General features: G+C 42.2%; 1 protein-coding gene across 7 annotated transcripts in view; it reads left to right on the plus strand.

Moving 5' to 3' along the window:
- The window catches only part of ipo8 (importin 8), a 77,867-nt gene that overhangs the window by 40,965 nt on the left and 23,970 nt on the right, over positions 1 to 12,932 (plus strand). For all 7 annotated transcript variants that reach the window (XM_062482838.1, XM_062482839.1, XM_062482836.1 and 4 more), the window contains one exon: positions 7,813 to 7,908. In XM_062482838.1, coding sequence (XP_062338822.1) covers positions 7,813 to 7,908 — 96 coding nt within the window. The remainder of the gene's footprint in view (positions 1 to 7,812; positions 7,909 to 12,932) is intronic.

The following is a 12,932-nucleotide window of genomic DNA, read 5'->3' on the forward strand; positions in this document are numbered from 1 at the left end:
GTCTAACGAAGGAGGTGCTAGCCACAGATCGTTCGCAAGAGTGATGAAGAACAATCATAAACGCTACCTTATATAAACTTTAGATCAAATGGTTCTTCTGATGGTCAATTCATCAATGTAGCAAACTCTGTGATTGGTCAGCACTGCTCAGTGACAGTTTGACTCCATACCAAGTGTCCCACAGTTATTTGATGTGGCATCTCTCCCCAAACCAGTAGATACTAAAGCCACAGAAGTTGATCAGTCAAATGGTCAACTGTCCTTTGTGTGGGCAACTTCAAACAAGTATTTAATTAACACCACCCATGCAACAGGAAGGGTCAGAGCAGCTTTATCAGTTCCCAGCTATCTCTTCCTCCCCAGGTGACAAGAACTCTCCCAGGTCACCCAGACTTCCCGTCCCTAGACTTCACGTCTCCTAGTTAGGTGTTATAAAACTACAGGTGGCATCTCTACCAAATGAGTTGAATCAACTTTCACTGTATCAAGCTTCTTAACCAACTTTTAGACTTCCCTTAAAACACATTCCTCATATATAAAACACACACATTATAACTGTATTCCAAATTTCCACCACAATTCCACTCTTTTTTTTCTTTTTTTCTTTTTACAATACCATAAACCCAAACAGTTAATTAAGAAAAATACAATTCAAACATTAACATAAGCATGCAACTAACTCAATAAAAACATCCACACTGAACATGTACAGATAAGAAAATAACCGTAACCCCTTTAATCAAAATATCCTCCAAAAGAACATTAGCTATTGTCATAGTATCATTAGAATTATGCATACTTTTATTAAAATACAAAAGCGAAAATACAATAAGAAATGCCATTCCCAAGACAAAACCCACTGCACCCCGTATACCACAAAGTCCAAGTTGTCAGAACGGATGCCATGGTCGTGCATCCGTAGTGACCATCTTCAGTTGGCTGCAGGCAAACTTCTTTCAGGCGGTGTAGTCTAGTCGAACCGATTGCAAACGACGATCAAATTGCTCAGGGCAACTTTCAACGACACTGCACTTTGCGTACAGCTCGGAAATGTCCTTGGTACTACGCAGAACGCGTATCCTCTGCTTCCGTCTCCAGACAAGGTGCATGCTTACAATGGTTAGCGTGTATCCACGTTGCTCTTCCCTCGATCTTAACCCCTGAATTGGTCGTCAGGAGAATCTGGTATGGCCCCGTCCACCTTGGGTTCCTCCAGGACTTGCGTTTCAGGTCGTTCACCACAATCCAGTCCCCTGGTATCAAATCATGCAGCGGTCCGATCACCGGATGAGGAATAGCCTCCTTCACCTGTCTGTGGATATCACATAAAGCAGACGACAAGGTTGCACAGTAATTAAGAATTACATCCTCACATTGGTCAGTCGTAGGCAACTGACCTCTTGGAACACTTGGAAAACATATCAACAATCACTAAGCAATATTTCTTCCCCTCGCTAGGATTCAATTCAATAAAATCCATCTGCAAATACTCAAATGGCTTCTCTGGACTTGGCTGTGAAGACTGTCGTGTTTGAATTCCTCTGCCTATGTTACTCGTAACACAAAGGAGACACTTCTGACAAAATGATAGCAAATCCTCTTGTATGCCAAAATTGACGCATGCTTGATATCATACCACCTTTAGAGGCATGATCTTTCCCATGTGTCAACTGAGCAAAATATCGAAACAGATGTTTAGGTAAACATGGTTTAAGCACATGACCTTCATCTGGACCATACCAAACCCCATCTCTATTCACACATCCTTCCTTTTTCCAAAGGGCTTTTTCTGGTGGTTTGGCCCAAGTCTGAATGTCCTGCAAACTTAAAGCTGTCAAATTACGGTTAACTGGACATGGCAATGCCATCTCCCCATCTCTCACGTCCTGTAAACACAGACCAACATCAAAACGAATACAAGTCATCACATCATTACATACAGGTAATCTAGAAGCTGCTTTAGCCGCAGCGTCTGCTCTGGCGTTTCCCTGTGAAATGTAATCCGTATTGTTAGTGTGAGCCTCACATTTGCATACAGCAATCTGTTCTGGTAATTGCAAAGCATCTAACAAATCCGACACATATTGGTAATGTGCCACTGGCTTTCCCGAGGAAGTAAGAAACTTCCTGCTTCCATATCATGCCAAAGTCATGTGTAACACCAAATGCATATTGACTATCAGTAAATATGTTAACTACCTTTCCCTTAGCTAACTTGCAGGCCTCAATCAGCGCAATTAATTCCGCAACCTGGGCAGATAAATTCGCTGGTAATGAGTTTGATTTCACAGTGGCATGCAAAGTGACCACTGCATACCCAACTTGATTCGTCCCTGTATCTGGATTTCTAGACGCCGAACCATCAACAAAATATTCACATTCAGCGTTAGGGATAGGTGTATCCCTTAAATCCACTCTTGGTGAACAAACTTCATTAACTGTAGCCACACAGTCATGTTTTTCCCCATCTCCTTCAATCGGCAAGAGAGTAGCTGGATTAAGCACATTACAACGTTTAACCGTAATGTTTGGCATATCCAACAAACACGTATTATACCTCAGCCATCTCTCAGCCGACAAATGGCAGGTCTTTTGTTCCAACAACAACATAGCCACAGCATGTGGGACCATCAAAGTCAAATCAGAATATCCAACATACTCGCGTGAAGCGTGCACAGCTTTTTCTGCTGCTGCCACGGCTCTCAAACAAATAGGCAATCCTGCTGCTACAGGATCCAACTTTGCTGAAAAGTATGCTACTGGTCTCAGCTTTCCACCATGGTTCTGTAACAAAACTGAAACCATAAAGCCATTTTTCACATCAACCATCTGTGTGAAAGGTTTTTCTTGATCAGGTAACCCCAAATTAGGGCTCGTTTGCAATGCTAATTTCAACTCCCTGAAGGCATTCTCCGCCTCAGGAGTCCACGTGATTTTGTCATGCGCCCCCAGCCCAATACCATGAGCCAAAGCACTCAGTGGGGACTCGAGCACAGAATAGTTTACTATAAACGTTCTACAATAAGACGTCATCCCCAGAAAACTTTTCATCTGCTTAACATTAATAGGTTTAGGAATCGATTGCACAGCAGCAATTCTCTTTTGAGAGAGAGTCTTTCCCTCTTTCGTCAATTCGTGACCCAAGAAAATCACCTTTTCTCGTACAAACTGTAATTTTGAAGCGCTAGCTTTGTGGCCACATTTTTCCAAATGACACAACAGTTGTACCGTGTCCTTTTCGCATTGCTCTTTAGTCGGACTTGTCAATAATATATCATCAACATATTGTAATATTACTGTACCTTCTGTAAGTTTCAACAAATCAAGATTTTTTTCAACGCCTCGTGAAAATACGTGGGACTGTCCACAAAGCCTTGTGGCATTCGAGTCCATGTATAAGTTTTACCGTTGAATGAAAAAGCAAACCAAAATTGTCTACCAGTATGAACAGGCACACTGAAAAATGCATTGCTTAAATCTACAACACTAAACCAACCACAATTATCTGGAACTTGATTTAAAATTGTATAAGGGTTTGCAACATTTGAAGCTCTTGGAAACACTGCGTTATTTACTGCTTTTAAATCTTGAACAAATCTCCATTCAGTAGGCTGCCCCTCATCTCTAATTTTCTTTACAGGAAATATTGGTGTTTGAACTGTAGAACCCCTGCAAGGTACAATCGCCGCTACTTTCAAAAGTGACTCGAAGACTGGCGTTATGCCATCAATTGCTTCCTGTTTCAAAGGATATTGGTGCACGCGAGGCCTAAAATCTGATTTAGGCATAATCACAATAGGTTCCATGCTTTTAATTAAACCCACATCATATTTACCCTGAGCCCAGAGCGTTTTTGGTATATCCCGTAATGCAGGTATCAAAGTAACATCACATTGTGGTTCAACATGCGCAAACTGAAGTGTTTTCTCTTCTAACAAAACAGACCTCACTGTCTGTACCACTGAACATAAAACCTTTTTGTAAACATTTAACACTGGGTTGTAGGTCACGCAAGAATCCTGTGTTTGTTGCCAAAATTGCTGTCCCTCACATTGCTTTACCCATAAACCCAAATCTCACCATGCATCATGTCTGTCTTTGACAAGAGCGACATGAGGAAACGAATCAACTTCGCAATATGGGAAACTTGTCTGGATATCTTTTCCAAAACGAGAGTATGACATCTTACAATTTGTTCTAATATTTGACAAAGAAACAGAAACAGCACATCTGTTCTCTGACCAAAACATATTTTTCAACGTCAATTTTTCATTCAAATGATCTTGTCTAAACCATTTTTCTTCAAAAACATAATCTCTGCCCTCACTGGTACAAGCTACCACGTGTAGGTCCTTCACATCATAACAATCGACATCCGTTGAACTGACACGCATGCGCGCTTCGTCAACAAGTTGAGAATTCGGTGAACACACAGCCAACAGATTCAATTTCCAATTGTAAACATATTCTGGTGTACCCATGCCATATTTCACAAAAGAATGGTTTAACATATTCAATTCAACCTCATTTTTCCTCAACAAAGTAATCCCTTCCGGCGTAGAAATCAAACAAATACCGAGTTTGCACATCAAATCTCGTCCTAACAAATTCATCGGACAACAAGTGGAAAACAAAAAAGAATGTTTCACAATCCCTTCTACAGAATCTTTACAAGTCAACGGCACTGTATACCATTCTTTAGTCAAAGTACCTGAAGCCGCTATCGACTCAGTACTCCTCCCACTCAATTTAGGAGGAACAGAAAAACTATCTTCTGTTAACACAGACACTGTGGCTCCTGAATCAACAAAAAATTCAATCCTTTGTCCTTGTACCAACAATGTTATAACCGGCAAACATCTAAAAGGTTCTGAAGAGTATTTAACATAAGTTCCCTCTAACGGAACCTCACTTTCTTCAATTCGTCTGATAGTGTTTACAATTTGTGTGTGTAAATCAGGATCTGTTACGTCACCAGTTTGAAGTTCTCCATCTGTCTCAGTCCGCAACTCACTCTCCTCTCGGCGGCCCACACCTAGTCAATTCCCAAATGTCTCCCGACCGTTGTCAGCCTCCGGGCTCCAGTATCCCATCTGACCACAGATAAAGCAGGCATCCCAACCCGCCATTGGCCGTCCATTCCTAGCAAATTGTTGAGGTGCTTGACCTCTCTGGTCCCCTCTCTGGTTCCCTCTGCCACGGCCTCCTCGACCACCACGACCACGTCCTCTTATTTGGTTCTGGCTCTGGCTCTGATTCTGGAACATGGTGATAGTAGCCATTTGCAAGTCCTGTTCTCGTTTATCCATTTTTGCCTTTCTCGCATCTCTCAAGCGTTTTTCTGCGTGATTAGCATGAGCCACAATCACGTTCAGCTTCGCACTGTCCCATGTGACACAAATCGTAGGTGTGCTACCTGTAGCTGCATATCCCATCTCTGGAATCAGCGCTGGCGTTGCTAGCGGTTGTGGTTGGTATCACTGCTGCAGTCGCTGCAGGGCCTGTAGATAATGGATCTGCTGCTGCAGAAGTACGCCCTGGACAACGGCGGCAGGATCACCCAATAGATCCTGGTCAGCTGACTGTTGAGGCGGTGGCGGTGCTGGGGCTGGTACCAGGACTGGTCCTGGAGCTTGTGCTGGAGGTGCTGGAGGTGCTCGCAGTGGGCCAACCAGAAGATCTGAGTCGCGAACTTTGAAATATTGAGAAATAGGTGAATTTGTCCCTATCCTACTCTGTTCTCGTAATAAACCTTCTTGATTTCATTCACCGAAAGATTTCCAGTCTGCCTGAAATCTATTTCGTTTTAAAAAACAATCTTTAGTCTCTTCCTCTTTCTGGGTAAGACTGAATTTCAATGTTCTAAGTTGTTTAAGAGAAAAAGACCCTTCCTCTGGAAACCCACAATCATCTATCCAAACAGAAATTTGTGATAAACTACTGTTGCCATAATTTCGTTTCATGTGATTGATATTTGGACAGGATAAATCTATCCCCAGACCATCATTCTTGCTTGAACCACAACCCATGTTTTACCTTGTGAAAGAAACAAACAAAGTAAAATCAAATAATTATCCCCTTCTCTCCTGTTTTTTTTTTATTTTATTTTTTTTTCAACACTTATATTTACCAATAACACAACTTTTCAATGAAAATATACCCCTACTAATCGTAAATTACAAATAATCAAACAAAAGAAAAATAATTAAAATTTTATGTTTGTAATTTGTATGTAGCGTTTAATCTGACACATTAGTTACTCTCACTTCTTTTAACCTCAAAAAACATATAAAACAAAAATGAACACGCGCGTTACTAACTTTGAAATTTCATAATTCAGGCCTTCTTCCCTTTTTTCCTTTTTTTTTTTTTTTTAACACTAGTGATTACCAATTCCTCTTTACCAATTTAATCTTTACCAATTTAATCTACCAATTCACTCTTTACCGATTTATTCTTTACCAATTTACTCTAAAGTATACTTTTTACCATTCTCTCGGGACTTAGAATCATGTTAGGTCACATTTAATAAATAAGAACTGTTATGCCCACCATAAAGCCAATTCTCAAACTATCGCATAACCCAACATAAATCTTAATCCTAGGGTCTCAACAGACACATATTACATGTGAATTATCACCCTTTGTGCGCTCGTCAGCACACTTTCCTGCATGCTTTTTTAGGACTTTCACGTAAAGGATAAGTTCTCCGGCCTTATCCGATTAATTTTGTACGACTTGCACGTACAGGACACAGCTCTCCTCCGGTTTCTGCCCGATTAATTTCGTACGACTTGCACGTACAGGACACAGCTCTCCTCCGGTCTCTGCCCGATTACTAACTTAACCGAATTATTGACAATAGTCTATTACGATACCCATTTAGACAATTCAATCACACAGAGGCCAAAAAGAATATCTCACCGGTCCTTTCAGGATCCCGCGTCAGCAACAGCACAACCAGCCAAGCCCCCCCGAATCGGTCCCGCTTTCTCTGTAAATTTTGGATAGAGGTAAAGGTGGCTATGCCGGATTGATCAGATCACCTTTTCTAAGGGAGTCCTTGTCCGAGATACGCTGAGCAGACGAGGATCCCGGGTTTCGGCACCAAATGTAGTGGAATAATTCTAGTGGCACTGTGTAGATTTGAATAGTCAAGAGATGGCGGTTTCAATTTAATTTATTTAGCTTGTACATTAGCATAAGATTTAACAAAGTACTTTGTGATCAGTCTAACGAAGGAGGTTCTAGCCACAGATCGTTCGCAAGAGTGATGAAGAACAATCATAAACGCTACCTTATATAAACTTTAGATCAAATGGTTCTTCTGATGGTCAATCCATCAATGTAGCAAACTCTGTGATTGGTCAGCACTGCTCAGTGACAGTTTGACTCCATACCAAGTGTCCCACAGTTCTTTGATGTGGCATCTCTCCCCAAACCAGTAGATACTAAAGCCACAGAAGTTGATCAGTCAAATGGTCAACTGTCCTTTGTGTGGGCAACTTCAAACAAGTATTTAATTAACACCACCCATGCAACAGGAAGGGTCAGAGCAGCTTTATCAGTTCCCAGCTATCTCTTCCTCCCCAGGTGACAAGAACTCTCCCAGGTCACCCAGACTTCCCGTCCCTAGACTTCACGTCTCCTAGTTAGGTGTTATAAAACTACAGGTGGCATCTCTACCAAATGAGTTGAATCAACTTTCAACTGTATCAAGCTTCTTAACCAACTTTTAGACTTCCCTTAAAACACATTCCTCATATATAAAACACACACATTATAACTGTATTCCAAATTTCCACCACACAGGTGCTAACCAGTGATGCGGGGGAGGATGCAGAGTGCCACGCCGCCAAGCTGCTGGAGGTCATCATCCTCCAGTGTCGGGGTCGAGCCATCGACCAGGTGAGACGGAACAAATGGAACATTCAAGAACACCAGGTTCTCACATGGATGGATGGATGGATACTTTATTGATCCCAAGGGAAATTTAGGTCATCCAGTAGCTTATACACGTATACACCTCACCGACATACATACATAAATCACATATACATACACATAGGCAGCGTCGGAAATACAAGAGGGCAAAAATGCCCCTAAGAAATAAAAAACAAACGTTTTGTAATTTTTTTTATCGATCCAGTATTTGCTTCAAAAACAACTTAAATGCGATGTTTGCTCCGGAGGCAGAAGCGCTCATTGCCACAGGCAGCAGCACTCGCTGCTCGCTTTCTGACGCATTTGACGGCAAACGCGTCACAAAGAAAGGGACTCAGCAGAGGAGAGCCCAGGCAGATAAGCCAAGTGCACCAGCTGGGCGTAAAAAAGTTGGTCTTAACTCCTACGTCGGTCTTAGCTACGTCCGACTTTGTGATTTGAATTTACACCAAGTGCACCAAGCTTGACAGACCACGGTCGTAGCTATGCCTGGTTTTAAGATGCACGTCCTTGTTGAAAATGCGAAAGGGTCGATTGTTGCCAAGCAACCCATTTAAGAGCCTATCCAAAGCGCACTCTATAGCTGGCCAATCTCCCTTCAAAACAAGCCATGGATTAAAAAAACAAAAGAAAAAGAAAATACATTTCTGATAGAGAAATGAGAAAACTTCTAGAGTTGTTTACTCAGAATAGAAGCGTGCTCACGGGGAAATTTAATAATAGGCTATCAACACAAACAGAAACAATCAGCTTGGAAATCGATCACCAATAAAATTAACAGTGGAATTGTGCGATGACGGACGAATCTTTCTCGCCTTAATGCCCTTTCCATATGTTGCCTATAAACAAGACACGCTGCATGTGCGATCAAACTGTTGTACATTATAATTACCATGTAGCCTATATTAGTCCGATTTTCCAACTTCCGCCTGCTCCCCACTAGGCGTAAAATGTACACCCAGGTGAGGTGCAGCACATAAAGTGCTTAAGTCTAACTGGTGCACTAGTCGTAACTTTAAGTTAATCGTAACTTTCAGTTCTACGTCGGACATAGCGTTACACCCAGGCGTACGCCCAGCTGGTGCACTCGGCTCGGCTGATGTCTGAGTTTTTGGTCTTTATGTTTCTAGTTTATTGTAGAAAGACCTTAAAATAGGGTTTATCATCAAAAACCTTCACCAATTATTTAAACATCAAGACGCTCTGGATAAAAGCGTCTGCTAAAAATGATTAAATGTAAAATATTGTTATGTATGCGTTATTATGCTATGATTTTACTGCTCTGGCCCACTTGAGATCAAAGTGGGCCGTATGTGGCCCCTTACCTAAAATGAGTTTGACACCCCTGCCATAGAATGTTTTGGATTCCCGCCTTGACCTATGTTGCGTGTGCGTATATTATTGAACGTTCTCAAAAAAGAAAGAAAAAATGCGCTTCTTGATCAGACCTGCGAGTGTGAGGACACCTGAGGTTAATCAAACACAGTCTCCGTTACCATCTCTGGTTCCAAAGACTAAATTAACTCACCCAGCGACCATAGACAAATGGAAGCTAGATAGGCTCGGGGTGGAGGTAAATGACGAGAAAAAGACACACATTTTTTGTAAAGCCTGTCGATCTTGTGCTCAACGAGTTGCTGCCAAAGTCGTCAATCCAGCACAGGCAAATTCTCCAGCTGATTTCATCAAGGCGAGTGAAAATATCAAGAAATACGTGGCCTTTCGTCACCAGGCGACCAAGCAACACGCAATCGTTATGGTGAGTGATAACTTCATTCATTTCATCATTCATTTGTCGGGCCCTGTCATAGCCTAGGGCTGTCAGGCCCTGTCACACAGGACTGTGACCAGCCGTGACAGGGCCTGAGGTGACAGGGCCTGACAGTCGGCCAGTTTAACCATAGATTTTTTTTTTAAGCGCTGCCTTCAGCGCCTTTTGAGCGCTTTCAGCGCTTTCACCTCAGTCTACAACTTTCATGTTGGTCTATTTTGGGGGTACCGGTAACTAAGGTAGAAGGTTACTAGGGAAGGTACAGCGTACCTACTCTCCTCGTCCTGATTGGTCAGCTGTCAGAAAGGCGCTTGACGTCACCCAGCGCTTTTCTGAAAAGTTGAGAAAATTTAACTCAAAAAGGCGTTGGGCGCTGCGCTTTTCTATACGTTTTTAAAAAGGCGTCCTTTCCCCATAGGGTTGCATGTTAAAAAAAGGCGCTGGCAATTGAAAAAAGAAGTCAAGTGTGAACACGGCCTCAGCATGCTAGCTTCCTTGCATCAAAACTGATTGTAAGCAAGGCATTTCATTGTAACATTTTTAGACATGTTTTGGTTTTCCAAAACTTTTATTCTTTTCTAGGATAGTTAAGTGTGACAGCAACTGACCCTTTAGCTTGTCCTCCTCAAAAAACATGCAAAAACAAGCTTTAAATCATAAGTCATTGAGAAAAACTAATCTTTATCAGTGGCAGCGTCAACTCAGTCAAATGATGTCACATCCTCTGAGTCATAACCTTAAAGGCATATTGCACTCTTTGTATGTCGTTTTTATGTAACGTGACAGGACTGACCGAAAACATGGGGACAGTTGTAAAATACGATTTATTTGTAGAATTTATTTAGCATTTATTGATTTTAATAAATTAATGTGAATGATAACAACTTAAACTTTTAATTAATAGTGGGGGTTTTTAAATAACAATTTTCAGAATAACATCCTCTATTTGGGTAAAGTTGAGACTGCAGTTGACTGGGGATTTTCAAGGTTTAAATGTTTAGATAAAGTCCCTTATCACATGTAACATAGTATTTTAGTTTTAACAGAAGCATGGAGTAATCAGCTCAATGACAGAGAGCCAATTGTGGAAGCTGTGAATCTGATGCAGAAGACAGCGTTCTGCAAAATGGTCAAGTTGTTTGACATTGCTTACCATATTGCTAAACACGAGAAACCATTTGCTTATTATCCATCTCTTGTCAAACTGGAGAAACGGCATGGAGTTGATTTGGAAGATGCCTACATTAACCCCAAACAAGCAAGGGTTTTTACCCAGTACCTCGCAGAACAAATACAGCTTGAGGTTAGCAAGCAAGTACTGTCTTCCAGACAGTACTTGTGTTTTTATCATCCTAATAGAATTGAGGACACTGAGAGCGCCACAGCTGACTGCATCCTGCATTGCATCCGGTCACTGTTAATCTCCAAGGGCATCCCTAACTGGACCGATCGTCTTGTTGGTTTCGGAGCAGATGGAGCCAGCGTTAACTTTGGATGCAGGCAGGGCATCTACACAAAGCTAAAAATGGACATGCCATGGCTAATAGGCATTCATTGTTTAGCTCATCGTTTAGAGCTAGCCTGTAAGAATGCCTTCCAGGGAACATATTTCAATCAAGAGGTTTGTGTGATATTTTAACTTTTGATATAAAAAAAACATATTATAAAAAATATGGTATTAATTAACATTGCTGGACCCTAAAGCCAACAGTATAAACATTGTGGGACTTTGATTCTCAACGCCTTGTTTGTGTTTTCCTTTTTCAGATTGATGGGTTCCTATCTTTCTATACGTCCTTCTATCGAGGGTCAGGGAAAAGAAGACAGGAGCTGGACCAGCTGGCTGAACTGCTAGACGAGTCTGTCCTGACACCCACTAGGGTAGATGGGACCAGATGGGTTGATGGAACCCATCTGGGGTAGATGGGGTGAAGGTGGAGTGTAGGTGTGGTAGTTACAGAGGTGTAGCGCTTTCTGACACTTATGCAGATGCTGAGGAAAGATTGAAGAGTTCCAGAGAGCCGCTCATCCATGACATTGTGGCCTGCCTGGATGAAAGGTATCAAACAGACACAATCCTCATGGCCATGTGTAAACTGGACCCTAAGCACTGGCCTGAAGATCTGACTGAGTATGGTAATGAGGAGGTATTGCTGCTCCTAGAGCATTTCAAGGAAATACTAACAAAAAATGGCTGTGATGTAGAAAACGTAATGGCAGAGTGGACCCGTCTTAAGAAGGTCATCAACAGGAGTTACAGAGGTCTAAAGTGGGGGGAACTATGGGCACAGATTCTAAGGGTGTGGTCTGAGGAGTTCCCCAACATACTCCACACAATTGAAATCATTCAAGTCATGCCGATGTCCACCTCCAAGGTAGAGAGGGCGTTTTCTCTTCTAAATCGAGTCAAAACTGACTGGCGGATCAATCTCAACACAGCCATAGTGGAAGACCTAATGATGATCTCACTGGAGGGACCAGAAGAAGAAGATGCAGTGGGAAGAAAGCAAGGCGGCCCCATATAAAACCCTATGGGAAAAGGCAGCAGGTCAGACTAGAAACTTCTCCAATGGCTGACAGTGACACAGATGACGACGATGATGAACTGGTGCTATTTGACAAATAAGTCATTTATGTATACGTACATATTTATTATTTTTCTCCACTGTACATATAACCTAATATGTACTTTTTAATTATCTGAAATGACATTTTACCCTCAGCACTGCTGAGCGTTTTGTTTGTAGATTTAATTAATCCATGTATAGCCCTTTTATTGTGTTTTGTTGTTGTTCTTTGTTTAGTCTGTCCTATCTGTATTTCCTGTACTAGGTAGGAACAACATGATTAAAGGTAACAAAATAAAAAATAAATAATATAATAACGCTGGGGATGGTGCGCTGCTGACCTCGATGGGGGACGTCCTGGATCGGTGGAAGGAATACTTTGAAGACCTCTTTAATCCCACCAACACGCGTTCCGACGTGGAGGCAGAGTCTGGGGACATTGGGGGGGGGGGGCTTCTATATCTGGGGCTGAGGTCGCCGAGGTGGTTGAAAAGCTCTGCGGTGGCAGGGCCCCTGGGGTGGATGAGGTCCGCCCGGAGTTCCTTAAGGCTCTGGATGTTGTAGGGCTGTCTTGGTTGACACGACTCTGCAACATCGCGTGGACATCGGGGACAGTGCCTCTGGACTGGCAGACCGGGGTGGTTGTTCCC

The sequence above is a fragment of the Osmerus eperlanus genome, chromosome 17 (genome assembly GCF_963692335.1).
Source record: "Osmerus eperlanus chromosome 17, fOsmEpe2.1, whole genome shotgun sequence".
Classification (NCBI taxonomy): Eukaryota; Metazoa; Chordata; class Actinopteri; order Osmeriformes; family Osmeridae; genus Osmerus; species Osmerus eperlanus.